General features: G+C 37.5%; 2 protein-coding genes across 3 annotated transcripts in view; one reads left to right on the top strand and one right to left on the bottom strand.

The window, feature by feature from the left end:
- LOC112054661 (carbonic anhydrase-related protein 10) overlaps positions 1–18827 on the top strand; it is an 88772-nt gene that overhangs the window by 22279 nt on the left and 47666 nt on the right. The gene's annotated exons all lie outside the window — the stretch shown is intronic.
- On the bottom strand, positions 6136–13489 carry LOC112054668 (uncharacterized transmembrane protein DDB_G0289901). The gene is made up of 6 exons (XM_052888680.1): positions 13304–13489; positions 12290–12325; positions 9216–10928; positions 8128–8344; positions 7059–7198; positions 6136–6494 (listed from the first exon to the last, which is right to left on the bottom strand). The coding sequence occupies exons 1-6, from the start codon at positions 13395–13397 to the stop codon at positions 6361–6363; spliced, it is 2334 nt and encodes a 777-aa protein (XP_052744640.1). The 5' UTR covers positions 13398–13489; the 3' UTR covers positions 6136–6360.

The following is an 18827-nucleotide window of genomic DNA, read 5'->3' on the forward strand; positions in this document are numbered from 1 at the left end:
ACTACATATATAATGTATAAATACACACAGACACTGGAAAAACCCATGCTCATCACACAAATATTTTCCAGTTGTGGGAATCGAACCCACGGCCGTGGATGCAGGAAGCAGGGTCACTACCCACTGCGCCACGCGGCCGTCAAATTTTATATTATACCAATGACATTTATTTATCTCTTATAATTTTAGTGGTATCTTCTTCGCTCATGTATATATATTATTAGTCAAATTAGTATATTAGTTAGTAGACATATTAGTCTGACTGACTGTTATCTTTTCATAGCTCAAGCACTGAACCGAATTGTGTAAAACTTGGTATAGGAAGAAATTGAACATTGGAGCAGAACATAGGTTTCTTTTCATCCCGGAAAAAAACATTGTTCCTGCGTGATTTGTAAAAACAGCAATTTGATGCGAACGAAGTCCCAGCGTCCGTTTATGTAAAATAAATCTATTGATTGCTATCTCTCAGTGGTTGATTGATAAAATATGCGAAAAGATTTTTTGAATGTGATAGTTTTACGTAAGTATGCGCATCGCTGTATGTTGATAGAGAGTCGATATCTCTTGAACTCGTTCTTCGTTCCAGATTTTTTTTAAGAATATTTGCCATATCTTTTTTATAATATGACTAATATTCCAATTCCCCTCCAACTAGTCGGAAAAGAGTAGCTGGAGCTCCCAGCCATATTTTCAATTAATAAAAAGGTATCTTCAAGTTAAAATTGCATAGGCACCATCTATGCAGGTGAATATTCGCTCACTTAAAAAAAAACTTTTTTTTTGTTTTTATATTCATATTATTTCTAATATAAAATTAATAAGAAAAAACTAATTATAATAATTATCACTCACTAGAATTCCGAAACTCTTGTATTCAGTTCTGTGTATTCGATATTCAGCGAATTGACACTCATGTTCACTCTTGGCAGATAGAAATTAGATTGAGCCTTGTAGAGTGGCGACGGTGTGGGTCCAAAGGCTTCCTTACAACGAGCATGCTTCACAAAGTATTCTCTGATACAAAACATATCGAAAATTCGACATGGCCTTTCTATGTTTTCATCTATCTCTTCTAAAATACAATAGCTGAATGTAAAATCTCATAATATCGTAACCTAGTTGAATATGTGGTTTTTTGATTAACTAAAGTGTGTTTTCAGAATCTATTAATTGACCGATTTTGACGCTTAAAAACCATTGACCATTAATAACAGGACCTGCCAAAGCAAAGATCAAAAATCAATGATCTAACGCGTTTATAAAAACTGTTGCTATTAAATCGATGTTTCATTCTTGTAATCATTTTCGTCGTGTAAAGAGCTCCCTAAAAATGCCGGTTTGTGTAGTTGAATGGTATAAAAAACGGCCAAAAACTTGCAGTTTAGCAAAATAACGAGTAACGTTTCATTTGTAAGTATTTCTATCTTAATTTTATTTATTTTCGATTCTTTTGACGGAACAGCAAAAAATCAATCAAATAATCGAATATTCTGTGTATATATTCTGTGGGTAGTCTAAGCGATGTGTTAAAGTAAGTAGTTTAGTCTGTGTAAAAATTACGCGTGTGTGTATTGCGAGTCAAATTTATAGTTGTGTTTAGTGTATGGAAAATATACGGACAATATATTTAATGGTGTTAAATATTTCGTTGTGTGAGTTTACCTCGTCTCCCTCAAAAAACGACAGACTTTTTTGTTGGTGAATTTGGGTACGAAACAGGTCCACAGTCTAAATAGTCAAAGTTTAAAACATATAGCCATATCTTTATGACTATTCACTACTTACTTTAATTTTTTCATTATGGTTTTCGTAGAAATTTTCTAAATGTTATAATGCTCAGAAGAAAATTATAATAGGTATATTAATACCAATGATTTTAGAAGAAAAAAGGGGTAGTTAATTTATACGCCGACCGCAAGAGGCACGTTAAAACTATGCTAATTAGCAAACCTGAGCTCAGTCGCTGCACTGTCATCGCGCCGTTGACAACGTCGCTAAAATATTTTTTGCGTGCCAGTTGTAATTATCAAATGTGGTTTATGTAACCTATCTACCTCTTTTTTCTTTTAACATCATTGATTTATCATTTGAAAAAAAATATAAAATTTAAAAAGAAATGCAAATCAATCTTTTGTGATACGAAATTTAACAAAATAATATCACAAATATTATACTACAAATTATTCTTTATTCTGTAAATATTACATGGTTATAAACCCATATTCGGCTCACTGCTGAGCTCGAGTCTCCTCTCAGAATGAGAGGGGTTAGGCCAATAGTCCACCACGCTGGCCCAATGCGGATTGGCAGACTTCACACACGCAGAGAATTAAGAAAATTCTCTGATATGCAGGTTTTCTTACGATGTTTTTGTTCACCGTTTGAGACACGTGATATTTAATTTCTTAAAATGCACACAACTGTTTGCCCCGGACCGGATTCGAACCCACACCCTCCGGTATCGGAGGCAAAGCAGGTCATATCTATCACGGGTAAATATTACATACAAAAGTTTTATTAAAAGTGTTACAAAGATTATGTTACAATATATTTACCAGCAGAATTTTCATAATCGAGAAGTTCATTTCCCAGACAAATAGACGTGAAAAAACCGAGACACACTACCGATTTCAAAATCATTTTGAAACAAAGTAATCGAGTCTGGCGCTAAAATCCGTTACAGTTTATATTGATTAAGGTAATCACGTTCCAATTAATCAAACATACAAATTGTTCAAATCAAAGATTTAATTAATTGTTTATAGATAACTATCGAATGCACGCAAATTTGTTTTTAAACTTTTGTGGTGCGTGGGATTCGGCAACACGCATTTAATCGGGACAGTCGTTATAGGGGGCAGAGAAACGGACTGCGCGGGTGTGAAGTCGTGCGCGCAGAGCATCGCTACCTCCTCCCGGCCCGCGCGGACTATCGGGAGTGTAACGAACGAACTGGGCAAACTATAGCATTGGATTCAATAAAAACCACTAAGATAAAATAACACTTATCGAAGATCATGCACCAATCAAACCTAAACCTATCACTGAAAACTGCTTTACTCGTAGCCCTTGACTGCAATCTCATCTGATGGTAAGTGATGATGCAAATTAAGACGGCCGCGGGCTAACTTATTAGGAGGAGGATGAAAATCCACACCCATTTTGTTTCGTTTCTACATGACACGTTTCTACACGACACTGTAACGGAATGCTAAATTGCTTGGCGGTAAGTCTTTGTCTGTAGGGTAACTAGCCACGGCCGAAGCCTCTCACCAGTCAAACCTAGACCAACTATGAAAACCTCAATCGGCCCAGCCGGGGATCGAACCAAGGACGCCGTCAAAAATCATCAATAAATCATTAAGTATTTTTGTGCTTCTTTAAGTTTTATTTGCTTCAATATTTATTTACAGCAATTTACCCGAGAAGATATTACAGTTGCCGTTTTCACGGAATAATAAACAATTAAACAAAAATAAAATAATCATTTTACAAAATTACTGAAAAGAAAAACAAAATGCAACAAAAAAAAGATTTTTGACGGCCTCCGTGGCGCAGTGGTATGCGCGGTGGATTTACAAAACGGAGGTCCTGGGTTCGATCCCCGGCTGGGCAGATTGAGATTTTCTTAATTTGTCCAGGTCTGGCTGGTGGGAGGCTTCGGCCGTGGATAGTTACCACCCTACCGGCAAAGACGTACCGCCAAGCGATTTAGCGTTCCGGTACGATGCCGTGTACAAACCGAAAGGGGTGTGGATTTTCATCCTCCTCCTAACAAGTTAGCCCGCTTCCATCTTAGACTGCATCATCACTTACCATCAGGTGAGATTGTAGTCAAGGGCTAACTTGTAAAGAATAAAAAAAAAAAAAAAAAACAATCTTTTCTATAAGTTGCTATAGTTATAGACCCATGTTCGGCTCACTGCCGAGTCTCCTCTCAGGATGAGAGGGGTTAGGCCAATAGTCCACCACGCTGGCCCAATGCGGATTGACAGACTTCACACACGCAGACAATTAAGAAAATTCTCATGTATACAGGTTTCTTCACGATATTTTTTCCTTCACCGTATGAGTGATGTGATATTTAATTTCTTAAAATGCAGATAACTGAAAAGTTGGAGATGCATGCCCCGGACTGGGTTCGAACCTACACCCTCCGTACGTATGTTGCTAACAGTATTATAATTGCTTATATTATATAAGCTATGTAGTTTTTTATACGTTGTTTAACAAATTTAATCTAGCGATTGCATTGCAAATAAAATCATAATTATACATTGTTTTTTTTTATTTTTATTTTAAGAGATTTTTCGCTGAGCGAATATGCCTCCCTGTTATGATTGCAATCCTAACCAACGATATTTTATATTATAGATATGTTACGTCCCTACAAAATCACCTCAAACAGTGATCCGAATTTAGCAACTCCACTGCGCACTTACAATTTTGTGTTTACTTACATTATATATTTATGTGTATAAATAGTTTTGACACTTCAACACACAACTCGACATTGTAGACAATATTTAGGTATTATGTGATTAGTCGCTTATTAAACTTTCGTTGTTTAATAAGCGACTAAATGAAATTAGCACTAGTGCATTTCCTCTAGTACAAAATATCGTTGGTCCAATATTTGCGCAATTTGCGCATTGCATTATTTGAATGTGGAAATTGCTTCATATTCGGCTCACTGCCAAGCTCGAGTCTCCATATTTCCTCTATGAAAAGTCTATGAAAAAGGTAAAAAAAATAGGGAACATAAAATAAAAACTTCTCAAGTTTACAAAGAGACGCATGCTTTATTAATTTTATTCCAAAATCAACAATCGCTTATAAAACTTCAAGCCCGAAGTTACAAATACTATGTTGTATAAAGGTCGCAGCTATAAACGCACCTTCAGTTAAAAAGAATTCTTGTGTGTATTTAGACGGATTCGCTGCTAGGTCTAAAGCGGTGGCCGGTACACCTGGATCTGCAAAAGAAGACATCATTAACAACTCATATTGAGCACGAGTCTCCTCTCAGATTGAGAGGGTTAAGCTAATAGTCCACCGCGCTGGCCCAATGCGGATTGGCAGACTTCACACACTTCGCCGGATGCAGGCGGCTCAGTATCGTGATGTTTGGAAGTCCCTACAAAAGGCCTATGTCCTGCAGTGGACGTCCATCGGCTGATATGGTACACACACACGTAGAGAGTTAAGAAAATTCTCATATATGCAGGTTTCCTTACGATGTTTTTTTTTTTCATCGTTTGGGACTCGTTTAATTAAAACACACATCGCTGAAAAGTTGGGGATGCTTGGTGGTACGTCTTTGCCGGTAGGGTGGTATGTAGCCACAGCCGAAGCCTCCCACCTGACCTGGACCAATTAGTAAGCCTCAATCGACCCAATCGCGGATCCTGAAACCTCCGTCTTGTAAATCCACCGCGCATACCACTGCGCCACGGAGGCTGTTCTTTAATTATCATTGAATCGCTACGGATTTAAATGTTTGTCGTAAGAATTCATAACGAACCCATGGAGAAGACTGACTATTGACTTCATCATTATCAACCCATATTCGGCTCACTGCTGAGTTCGAGTCTCCTCTCAGAGTGAGAGGGGTTCGGCCAGTCCACCACGCTGGCCCAATCCAGCAGACTTTACACACGCAGAGAATTATGTAAATTCCCCGGTATGCAGGTTTCCTCACGATGTTTTTCCTTCACCGTTTTAAGACACGTGATATTTAATTTCTTATAATGCACACAACTGAGAAAGTTGGAGGTGCATGCCCCCGATCGGATTCAAACCCACACCCTTCGGAATCGGAAGCAGAGGTCATATCCACTGGGCTATCACGCCTTCAACCATACATAGTTAAAAATAAATAAGTTATGAAATGACATGCGTTTTCTACCTTCATTTCTAATTTCTTTGTTGGTAAACAGTACTCATAAAGAAAGGCTGTAGTACAAGTGTTTGTGGTAAGGATTCGTAACGAATTCATGGAGAAGACTGTTTGACTATTGACTTGGTGTCGGAGTATAAGGGGTTTCATCGGTTGTCCGCAAACACAATTATTGAATGAAAGTCTGTCAGGTCCAAGAACTCCCACTAAGAATGTTACTAATAAACCCTGAGTGGCAGAGAATGACCTTGAGTGGAGTCACGCACTTGTGAGCGATGTGTGTCGGGTTAAAGGCGCCTTTGACAGATATCTAACACTCCCCTTTTCCACTCAAGTCACTCTCCCCGCCTATCCCAAGTAACCAATAAAGAATTACACAACAAGAGATGTGGACGGCTCGAACGCCACGAGCACTGAAGCCGTCCGTACCGCAAGTCGTTGCAACGCGGCGATAACATTTACTTACCTGAACTAACAAACGCTTTCGGTCCGGTAGTCAATCTGCCAGGTTCATCGACAAACGCGAACGTTTCACTTTTTTCCAACAGCAAGTCGTTGATTTGCGGAATTACCGTCGTTGTAGAGAATGATTCTGCGGAATTTCATAGCAATCGTTAAGTTAGCAATAAAGTTTTAAAATAAAAAAAATCCAAAACGAAGTATATCTTGTAGTAATGTTATAAAATTAATTTCATCATTATCAACGCATATTCAGCTTACTCCTGAGCTCGAGTCTCCTTTCAGAATGAGGGAGGTATGCCAATAGTCCACCAAGCTAGCCCAATGTGGATTGGCAGACTTCACACACGCAGAGAATTAAGAAAATTCTCAGGTATGCAGGTTTCCTCACGATGTTTTCCTTCAACGTTTGAGACTCGTGATATTTAATTTCTGAAAATGCACATAACTAAAAAGTTGCACAAAACTTAATCAATATGAATTAATTCGTGGAAATGGTCGAATAAATTGTATGAAACGGAGAAGGAAAAACAGCGTGAGGAAACCTGCATACCAGAGAATTTGATTAATAATTCTCTGCGTGTGTGAAGACTGCCAATCCGCATTGGGCCAGCATGGAGGACTATTGGCCAGTGAACCGAATATGGGTTGATAATTATGAAATTAAAAAAAAAATAATTAATGAAATAATAATTACTGAAACTGAAGAATACGTAATCCACGTTGACGATGGCTTCTTTAGCGGGCCGGTGAAACTCGTATCGAGTGTCTTTTGAGTAAAACGTCACATTGTTGAACTGAATGAGGATCACAAGGTTATCAGTTGCTTTGTTAACGCTAAAAAAAAACAATTTTTTTTTATTCTTAACAAGTTAGTTAGTTATAGGAGTATCTCTGCGTGATCGAATCAGAAATGAGGAGATCCGCAGAAGAACCAAAGTCACCGACATAGCTCAACGAGTTTCGAAGCTGAAGTGGCAATGGGCGGGGGTTCGAAAAGTCGATGGATATTGGGGTCCCAAAGTGCTGGAATAGCGACCCCGCACTAGTAAGCGCAGTGTTGGTCGACCCCCCGACCAGGTGGATTGACGACATCAAGCAAGTCGCAGGGATTTGTTGGATGCAGGCGGCTCAGTATCGTGATGTTTGGAAGTCCCTATAAAAGGCCTATGTCCTGCAGTGGACGTCCATCGCTTGATATGATGATGATGATGATGATGATGTTGACAAGTTAGCCCTTGCCTACAATCTCACCTGATGGTAAGTGATGATCAGTCTAAGGTGGAAGCGGGCTACCTTGTTAGGAGAAGGATGAAAATCCAGCCCCTTTTCGGTTTCTACACGACATCGTACCGGAACGCTAAATCGCTTGGCGGTATATCTTTGCCGGTAGGGTGGTAACTAGCCACGGCCAAAGCCTCACATCAGTCAGACCGGGACCAATTAAGAAAATCTTAATCGGCCCAGCCGGGGATCGAACCCAGGACCTCCGTTTTGTAAATCCACCGCGCATACCACTGCGCCACAGGGGCCGTCAAAAATGAATAGCAACTCTCAACTTTAACTCAATGTTAACTCAGTGACTCTTCCAAAAACACACATAAATCTAAGTTCTAGCATTAAGGATCTCTAGCAAAGAGTTACCATCAATCTAAGTAGGTATTGACGAGATAATATGTCATCGTTCCAATTTTTTCATAAAGCTAGAATAATATATTTGCTTAAAAAATACGCAGAAAATTATTAAATATGCAAATTATACTCACTAAAAGTCCTCAATTCTTCCATTTAAACCTGAGTAAACAGCGTTAAAGGCAGTCAAAGTCAAATTTGATCCAGTTAGAAATAATGTAGATATGGGCCTGACCAAAGGATCTTGTACAAGACCTTTCGGTTCATTGCAATGACCATGAGATGCAAAATACTTTTGAATGCAATCCATTTTGGATACGTGGCAAGGCCTCTCGATGGACAATTCGTTACCTATGGAAAAATAAAAAGAAACATGAACCATTTCATGACCTTAACATGGAAGATTTTAGTAAATGAATGCAACTAATTCACTGATTATGAGCAATTTGTTGAGCCATTCAATTATTTTAAACGAAAATATCACATCTATACTAATATTATAAAGTTTGTTTGTTTGATTGAACGCGCTAATCTCAGGAACTACTGGTTCGATTTGAAAAATTCTTTCAGTGTTAGATAGCCCATTTATCGAGGAAGGCTATATATTATCCCCGGATTCCCGGATACGGGAACCACGCGGGTGAAACCTTGAAACCAGCTAGTACAATATTAAATTTTAATTTCACTTCAATCTTGGCTAACGTCTTGTTATCTAATTTGATTGATTAATTGAATTAAAGGTTAAAATATATTATGCTTTATTTTTAACGCCGCAACTACCAAACCGATTTGGCTGAAATTTAAAATAAAGATAGACAGTACCCTGGATTAAATCTTCTTTGCCTCGAAAACTTCATGGTTTCCTGAGATACTCTTTAAGGCCGCGATTATTTAACCTGAAGTTTGTATTGTAAATAGAATATATCCTAGACATAATTTCCCCGAAAGAAACCATGGTTCCTGTGAGATTTGCAAAAACTGTTTGTAATGATGGTATGAAGTCTTTCATGCAAAAATTACCGATTGGATTTGGCTGTTATTTAGAAAAAAATGTGAAAAACATACATCGAATTCTAATTTAGTTTAACTTCGATGCTAGTTTAGTGAATACATTAAAAATTTGTGTTTGAAAAAGATTCTAATAATGTAATGTTTAAGTAACTGATAGTACTATCTCCTGTTGATAGCCCTCCAACATTTTCGGGGACGTTAGGCAACTGACCTTTGGATGGTAATCCACCAACATTGCCAGGAACATTTGGTAATTGTCCTCCCGTTGGCAATCCGCCATTATTGCCATTTACATTTTGCCCTTGTCCTCCCGCTTGTAATCCACCATTATTGCCATTTACATTTTGCCCTTGTCCTCCCGCTTGTAATCCACCATTATTGCCATTTACATTTTGCCCTTGTCCTCCCGCTTGTAATCCACCATTATTGCCATTAACATTTGACCATGGCCCTCCCACTGGAGGTCCTCCAATAACATTTTGCCATTGTCCTCCCGCTGGTGAACCACCATTATTACCATTAACATTTTGCCCGGGAGCATTTGACCATGGCCCTCCCACTGGAGGTCCTCCAATAACATTTTGCCATTGTCCTCCCGCTGGTGAATCACCATTATTGCCATTAACATTTTGCCCGGGAACATTTGACCATGGCCCTCCCACTGGAGGTCCTCCAATAACATTTTGCCATTGTCCTCCCGCTGGTGAACCACCATTATTGCCATTAACATTTTGCCCGGGAACATTTAACCATGGCCCTCCCACTGGAGATCCTCCAATAACATTTTGCCATTGTCCTCCCGCTGGTGAACCACCATTATTGCCATTAACATTTTGCCCGGGAACATTTGACCATGAGCCTCCCACTGGAGGTCCTCCAATAACATTTTGCCATTGTCCTCCCGCTGGTGAACCACCATTATTGCCATTAACATTTTGCCCGGGAATATTTGACCATGGCCCTCCCACTGGAGGTCCTCCAATAACATTTTGCCATGGTCCTCCCGCTGGTGGTCCTACAATATTTCCATTGACATTTTGCCATCCAACTGGTAATCCTCCATTATTGCCATTATTATTTTTCCATCCCGCTGGTGATACACCAACATTACCGGAAGCATTTGGCGATGGTCCGTATTGCCAGCAACATCCAGGAACATTACTGGGAACATATCTTGGCCATGGTCCATCTGTTGTTGGTCCTCCATTATTTCCATTAACATTTTGCCCTTGTCCTCCCGCTGGTAATCCACTATTATTGCCATTATTATTATTTTGTCCTTGTCCTCCCGCTTGTAATCCACCATTATTATTATTTTGTCCTTGTCCTCCCGCTGGTAATCCACCATTATTGCCATTATTATTATTTTGTCCTTGTCCTCCAGCTTGTAATCCACCATTAGTATTATTTTGTCCTTGTCCTCCCGCTGGTAATCCACCATTATTGCCATTATTATTATTTTGTCCTTGTCCTCCCGCTGGTAATCCACCATTATTGCTATTAATATTTTGCCCTTGTCCTTCTACCGGTAATCCACCATTATTTCCAATAACATTTTGTCCCACCGCTGGTAACTGTCCACTGCTAGAAAGACTTGACAATTCTCCAACCACTGGTAACTGTCCACTGCTAGAAAGACTTGACAATTCTCCAACCACTGGTAACTGTCCACTGCTGGTAGCACTTGACAACTGTCCTGCTGTAGCTGGTAATTGACCAGCACCGCCGGTTATGCTTGTCAGTTGTCCTATCCCTGGTACTTGACCAGTAACTGGAAGTTGTCCAAGATTGTTCACGTTACCTCCCAGTTGTCCAACTGCATTTGGTACTTGATTAATATTTTGAGGAATTTGTGATGGAAACTGCACTCCTGCCACATTGTTAAGAGTGTTTGGCGTTTGTCCTCCAGACGATGGTCCTGTAACTATATTATAATATATATAATTTACATCGGATACGGATACAAAGAACTCATTATGAACAAATTTTACTGGAAAAGATATCTTCAATTTTACAAATTGTAAATTAATACCTACCCTAGTTGAAAATATTATGCACGCCACTGGCGGTAGTATATGCCAGGGCGTAAGGGTATTTGACACGTATCAAATTTAATATAAAAAATATTAATTTCGTGTAGCACTTGGATTGAGACTCCTAAATATATCAATATCAATTAGTAAATGTTAATGATTTCATAGAAAAGTTAATATAAAAATTAAATAGACTCCGCGCCACGAGGGAAGTCCCGCAGAACCTGAACTAAATTTGAAAACGCCTTGACAATATGACAAAAGACCGCCATTACCAAATGATATTGAACGCCATTAAAACATTAGAGCCGCGTCTACGGGACTTGTTTAGAATCGGTTTTTCGGGACAACCTAATGTGTTGATCCATAATATATACATATATAATAGGTTGTCCCGAAAAAAAACATGCGTATTACAAGATTTGCGAAAAACCGATTCTAATGATGATATGAACTCTTTCACGCAAAAACTACTGATTGTATTGGGCTGTTACTTAGAAAAAATTTGAGGAAACCCTAATTTCACGTGGACGAAGACGCGGATAGCAGCTAGTATACAATATTTGGACATCTAGTTACTAGTATTTGGTCATTTAGTTACTAGTATTTGGTTATCTAGTTTCTAATATTTGTTTATAAATAGGTATCATGCTAAAGATTACTAATTGGGTATGCGCATATTCTGTTATAATTATTCAGCGCCTAGGCAGGTCAAGAATCTTTATTAAATCGTTCTTCGACATGCAATAACAGCATAAACAAACAAAAACATTATATATTACCCAAATATTACCTTACTTATTTTGTGAAATCAATATGATTGCTCAATATTATATCAAAAATTGTATCATCATTTTCAATATCAGTCCATTTTAATGTACTGATTCAGCGCTTCCTCCATAAAAAGGTGGGTAGGAGCTTGGATCCCCCTTCAGCCTCCGTGGTACAATAGTTTGCACAGTAGCTTGACAAGAAGGAGGTCCTGGGTTCGATCTCCAGCTGGGCCAATTGATCTTCCCGAACGGCCCTCTAAGCCGAGGTCAGAGTCTCAGAGGAGACGCCTTTAGAGAGTCGTTCCGCCCATCTACTCTACTTCTGCCTTCGGGCCCCATCAGGCGATGCTTTTGTCCTCGCCCAAACCCCCCCTGACGTCACTGAGGTCCCATAAGGAGCCTACGGCATTTATACAATCAGAAAAAAAAATGGTCCGATTGAGAAATGTATTCAACGCATATTGATACATTTTACGTACCTGAATTATTTATTGGATTCGGTGGAAGATCTTGTTCTGAAAGCATAAAGAAAATACAATAAATATTATACCTTTTTTTGCATACAAAATATTATAAATAGTTATTTAACTAACTAACTAACTAACTAACTTAAAAAACTAGCATGTAGGGGCTACTAAACTGTAGGGCACATAGTACACCGGACACTAACAATCGGCATTGGACATCGGCTCTGTACATCCAGAGATTACCGCTAATTGTAAAGGATGTACTGAGCCGATTTTGAATTTTTTTTAGCAATAGAAAGTTACGTTATTTGTTATGGCCAGTCAATTTCGACAACAAACTAACAAAACATGATTTTTATTTTTTTTTATTATTTTGTCCGGACCCTCATAGAGCTCTGTCTTTGTATATCTAAGTATCTAAAAATTTCGTGAAAAGCTTTAGTTTGGATTAGGAGATAATAGAGCTGATATTAAAACAAGTCCAAAAATTTCGCGGTTTATTGTGTGTAAATATTTTACCACAATTTTTATTGAATTGGAAATTTGGAAAACACAGCCCTAATGCTTTCAAACAATATAATAAAAAATCGGAGATTTGCCGATTTTTGGGTCGAGTTTTGTTTAAAAATGTAAAGACAGAGCGTATTTACATTTTTAAGCATCACACGAAATGTAGTAAATATGGTGATTTTCGAGTTATCCTGAACTTGAAACAGGTTTTATTATATCGTGTTTAAATAAATAATATTATTATATATCAATATTATACATTTAAATTCGAAAAAGCGTTATAAGTTCTTAGTTGTATGTTCTATATGAAAACTGTATAATTGATCTATTTTGTTATTCTTTGCAAAAAATCGTCGATTCCAGTAGGTTTTTGTGGAGTTAACAGCAGTGGCTTGCACTAGGCTAACTAGGGTAGGCACTATGCGTACTATAATGATACGTCAGTTATTTACAAGGGAAATAACATAATTAGATCAATTATTAATTAATAATAATAATAATAATAATAAAATTAACCAATATAATAAACAATCCTAGAGCTAGTAGTACCATAGCTGTTTCGCGCAAAAAACACCACAGCTAAACACAAAACTCTCGCGTATTCGTACATCTCGGTAGCACACACTACAATAAATAATTTAACAAGCTGTTAAAACGATATTCGATATTTATGCTTAGTTAATTATTACTTGCGTGCTAGTATTTAAGGTCATCAAAACCTCAGACCAATTACGTCTGAGATCAAAACGTAACTTGTGTAATAAGCATTTAAATATGGAGGTATATTATATTTAGACACGATAAAAAATCTGTTAGTTCTGCTTTAAATAGTTTACCTCATTATAACGTTTTTGACAACCTCTCTGGCGCATTTAGAAGTGCTAAGAGCTACCTACTCATCTATACTAATATTATAAAGCTGAAGAGTTTGTTTGTTTGATTGAACGCGCTAATCTCTGGAACTACAGGTCCGATTTGAAAAATTCTTTCAGCGATAGATAGCCCATTTATCGAGGAAGGCTATAGGCTATATATTATCCCTGTATTCCTATGGGAACGGGAACTACGCGGGTGAAATCGTGCGGCGTCAGCTAGTATTAAAATATTTGTTCACGCCACTGTGAATAGCAGCCAGATACAAAATATTGCTACTGGATATTGTTGAGTTATACACATCACACCAAAAATTTCCCGTAGTGGGAATCGAACCTGCGACCTTGTATTTATGAAAAACAGTCGCACTGCACTATTCAGCTGTGTTATCAGAAGTTAAGTCTTTACTGTTTTAATTGGTCATCACTGGATTAATTAATTAATTGTTTATTTACATTGTTACATTCGTCTTGTTCAAGGATTTATGGTTATTCTTCTTACGCCACGTTATTTCAAACTTTATTTTGTAACTGAGGAGCAGATTCCTATTTATTTCGCGTATTGTCACGGGAACGGGAACTACGTAAGTGTCGGCAGTCGGCTAGTAAATACATGAAAAATATTTATGTAATGTATAAACACACCCAGATACTAGAAAACACACATGTTCTTCATACAAATATGGACGTGGATGCAAGAGGCGGGGTCTAATTTTTGAAAAAGAGATGGTCCACCCTTGTACCCCATATCATTAAAATTTAAAAAATACAAGGATTTTATTAAAATTTATTAAAGTCTATTAAATCTAACTAAATAAAAATAAATAAATAAAATAAAAACCCAAGTTTTTGAGATAGATCAAGATGGCGCCCTCAGAGCAACTATGACATGACAATTGACAGCAAACGTCAAATCGATTACTGCATTGAAAACGTCATCTATCCGCCAATATAAGCCTTATTAATGTTACATTTCTTGGGTGATAATGAATATTATTTCGAAAGAATTAAAGTAAATTCGTAGATTTGTATAATCAAAACTATTAAGTTAAAAAAAATATCTTCTTTTATTTCCGCTAGGGACAATGACTGGGCTCCATACAATTTTGGGCCATCTCCTTTTAACCGCGTTCTACAGAGACATCTGCAGGCCAATCCACTATCTTTGACGTATGCTAGTTGACATATACGAAATTGAGATTCTATGTAACAAATGTCATCTGGTGCCTACTGGAATACAGCAGGTATATGACATTTTTTAATTGATTTGATGTTTATTATAATAGGTTTATAATAAAGACCAAAATTGTGAATAGGCCAGCTGGGCCAGGGGTGCAAAACCAAGAGACGATAGACATTTATATTATTTGTGAGTCACGTCATCAACCCATATTCGGCTCACTGCTGAGCTCGAGTCTCCCCTCAGAATGAGAGGGGTTAGGCTAATAGTCCACCACGCTGGCCCAATGTGGATTGGCAGACTTCACACACGCAGAGAATTAAGATAATTCTCTGGTATGCAGGTTTCCTCACGATGTCTTCCTTCACCGATTGAGACACGTGATATTTAATCTCTTAAAACGCACACAACTGAAAAGTTGGACGTGCATGCCCCGGACCGGATTCGAACCCACACCCTCCGGAATCGGAGGCAGAGGTCATATCCACTGGGCTATCACGGCTCTTTGCTCGGCTATTTGTGAGTAACCTAAACCAATGAAATTTTCCGCCAAAGCGACAAAGTTTTCACTTAAAAAACGAAAAAAATCTAAACAAAACTTCCACAAACAGTGTGTCGTGGAAAGATCAAACAACTGAAGTTTGTTTGCTCAATAAAGCCACCTCCACAATGAAGTGGTGTTAAAGAAAAGAGAATTTAATCCTGGGGCCATAACTTTCGCAAAAAGAGCACTCTTATACAAAGAGCCTCTTTACCATGGCTGCGTCTAAAACTTTTTCCTATCTGTTAACGTGGAACGATGAAAATCGTTTTGGATGCGCTTTTTTCCACATTTCTGTATACTTCATTGTTTTATTACGTCGTCGTCATCAACCCATATTCGGCTCACTGCTGAGCTCGAGTCTCCTCTCAGAATGAGAGGGGTTAGGCCAATAGTCCACCACGCTGGCTCAGTGCGGATTGGCAGACTTCACACACGCAGAGAATGAAGATAATTCTCTGGTATGCAGGTTTCCTCACGATGTTTTCCTTCACCGATTGAGACACGTGATATTTAATTTCTTAAAATGCACACAACTGAAAAGTTGGAGGTGCATGCCCGGGACCGGATTCGAACCCACACCCTCCGGAATCGGAGGCAGAGGTCATATCCACTAGGCTATGACCTCTAGTTTTATGACGTACGTATAGTTTTTTGATAATTAATAATAATAATAATTCTATTTATTTTAGAAAAAAATCCATGGAGCATAACCACAATACACAATACACTGCTTTATGGGTTATAAGTTGGTATTTTTAATATATTTTGCAATATTTCAAAAGAAATAGAAATATTAAACACATTAACTGTTACTTTGAAAAAAATAACTAAAGAGATTATTATTTATATAAAAGCTATACCTAGCATACCAAGATGAAACATTTTTTTTATAGAAAATTTCAAGTAAGTTTTTTACATTTCTGACGTTTTGATTCAAAAAATAGGACAATACATACAATAAATAGATCAATTATATCAGCTGCGAGTTTAATATTGTGTAGATATTTAAATAATTGGAAACAAGGGCAAAACGAACATGTTTTTAACTTAGTCTAATTTTAAACTACTATGTAGGGATATGAACATAAGGATACTTAGAAGTAAACTTAAAAGCCAAACTTTTCCAATATTGTGGAACTGAAACATCTAAATATAATAACGTACAAAAGCGTACGAATAAAAACTCAAAATTAACGCTAAAACCGTAACACCAATAAAAAATGCCCTATCCAAAAGAGATCAGCTTCGTAACTGGAAGTAATTTATAAGTTTTTTCCTTGAAATTGAGTGCGGCTTCCCGCGGTTTAATATAACGGCCCATCCGTTCAAAGCGAACAATATGCCAAAGTTTCACACGTCAACTTTTTGCATTTCGAGGGTACATCATTTTTTATTGGCCACCTTTTGGCGGTAATGTGTTTGTATTCCGAAGTAAGATTATGAATTCTATTTTCGAATTTTATTTTGTATACCTACTTAAACGTTTATATACATTACTAGCGGACGCCCGCGACTTTGGCTGCGTGGAAATCAATGTAAACTTTCAAGCCCTATTTCACCACTTGTGTTTGAATTTTAAAAATTTTTGAATCCAATTATATTTCGTATTTTATTGACGATTATATAATGCCCCCCAACAAAAAAATTCAAAATATCTTCAATGTACACAATGACGAAATGTACAGAATTCGTATTATAAGTATAGTTTCTAGATGGCGTTAGTAGTACTCTATGCTACGGTAATGTTTGTTGTTACAAATGCTATAAGTAAAATCTCAAATTGCGAATAAATGTATAGAATTCGACCAGTTTTATTATAAGTTTAGATTAGAAGATTTAGAAAAGAGAACTCTTGAACTCATACAGAGGAAATTAAGCTTCTTTTCTTTGGACACTTACAAAGAGATTTCATTTTTATGATAGCTAATGGGAAAGAGATCCGTTCGTCGAAGGTGAAAATGAGGACAAACAAAGCGTCGTCAAAACTTTGTTTTATACTATCTACATAAAAGAGGATATCACACAAACAAGTATAAAATAATAATTTATTAAACTTCAGGTGTAAAATCGGGTGCAAATCTCTGGTCCCCAAGGGGTGAGTTTTCCGGGATTAGCATACTTAGATGTTCGCACCTGCCTTTACTTCGGAAACTCACGGGAAACTCACAGTTCGCACAAGGCGTTAATTTTGTGAATTATCTCCCCTTTGCTAATTAAGCGTTGGAGTGATACTAATTAACCATAATCTAGTTAAATATCACTGAGCTGCAAAGAGAAGATTTTGTCATCTATACTTATATTATAAAGAGGTAAAGATGGTATTGTAGGGGTAATCTCTGAATCTGCTAAACCGATTTTAAAAATTCTTTTACCACTAGAAAGCCACGTTATGTGAGATTGTCAAAGGCTATTCCCAAGGAATGGAAACTGCACGGGTTATTTCGCGGCTAGTACAAACATACATAATTAATATAATATGCTCCCAACCGACTTTTCGGTCACGGAGGCTTCCATCTTAGATTACATCATCACTTACCATCAGGTGAGATTGTAGTCAAGGGCTAACTTGTAAAGAATAATAAAAAAGAAAAGGCTAATCTCATGGCGAGATTCACCATGTACGCAGGAGATATAGTGCACAAGTGTGTGCGCAAGAACAGGTGCACTCTCTCTTCCCTCACTCTCGAAATCCGATGGGACGGCAGACCCACACGACCGGTGAGAGATCAGACGCAGGACCGACGGCTTTACGTGCTCTCCGAGGCACGAGGATGTACTAAAACCGCCAACTTTCCAACTTCAGGCTGCTATTAAGATTTTCTTTGTAAGAAAAATCCCAATAACCTATTTTTTTTTGTTTGCCTGGACCTCATTGTCCGTAGCTGAACCAGCTAACCACGGGACCAATGAGACAGTTTACATAATTACATACAATTACATAGATTGCTATTATCAAAAAATGCAATCACCATAACTGAAGAATAGGGATGATGATAGTGTTTTAAATTGTATATAAATTAAGAGTAAGCTAATAGTAAAACAATTTTGTAAAAGTAACAGGGTATCTGCGATCATTACTTTCGGAGCTACAGGGATTTAAAGGGTCAGATTTGCGGCGCTTCCGAGGTTCCCTGAAAAACGCCCCATACAATATGGTACGAACTTATGACGTCGTAGGCAATTAATGATCGTTAGATTTGTATGGGCATTTAAACAAAATTACTAATATCTTTGTTAATTCTGCGTTTATGTTTATAGTTCATGTATTAAAAAATGTCACATTTAATGTAAGGAAGCTAAAACTGTATGAATTTTCACCTAATTACGATAAAATATTTTTAGTAGATTTTGAAATTTTATAATCTTATTTATTTTGCAAATATCCAGTCAATCTTTGCTTTTTATGTATAAATTAGTTAACATTGACCCTATTTACCCGAATGT

The sequence above is a fragment of the Bicyclus anynana genome, chromosome 23 (genome assembly GCF_947172395.1).
Source record: "Bicyclus anynana chromosome 23, ilBicAnyn1.1, whole genome shotgun sequence".
Lineage (NCBI taxonomy): Eukaryota > Metazoa > Arthropoda > Insecta > Lepidoptera > Nymphalidae > Bicyclus > Bicyclus anynana.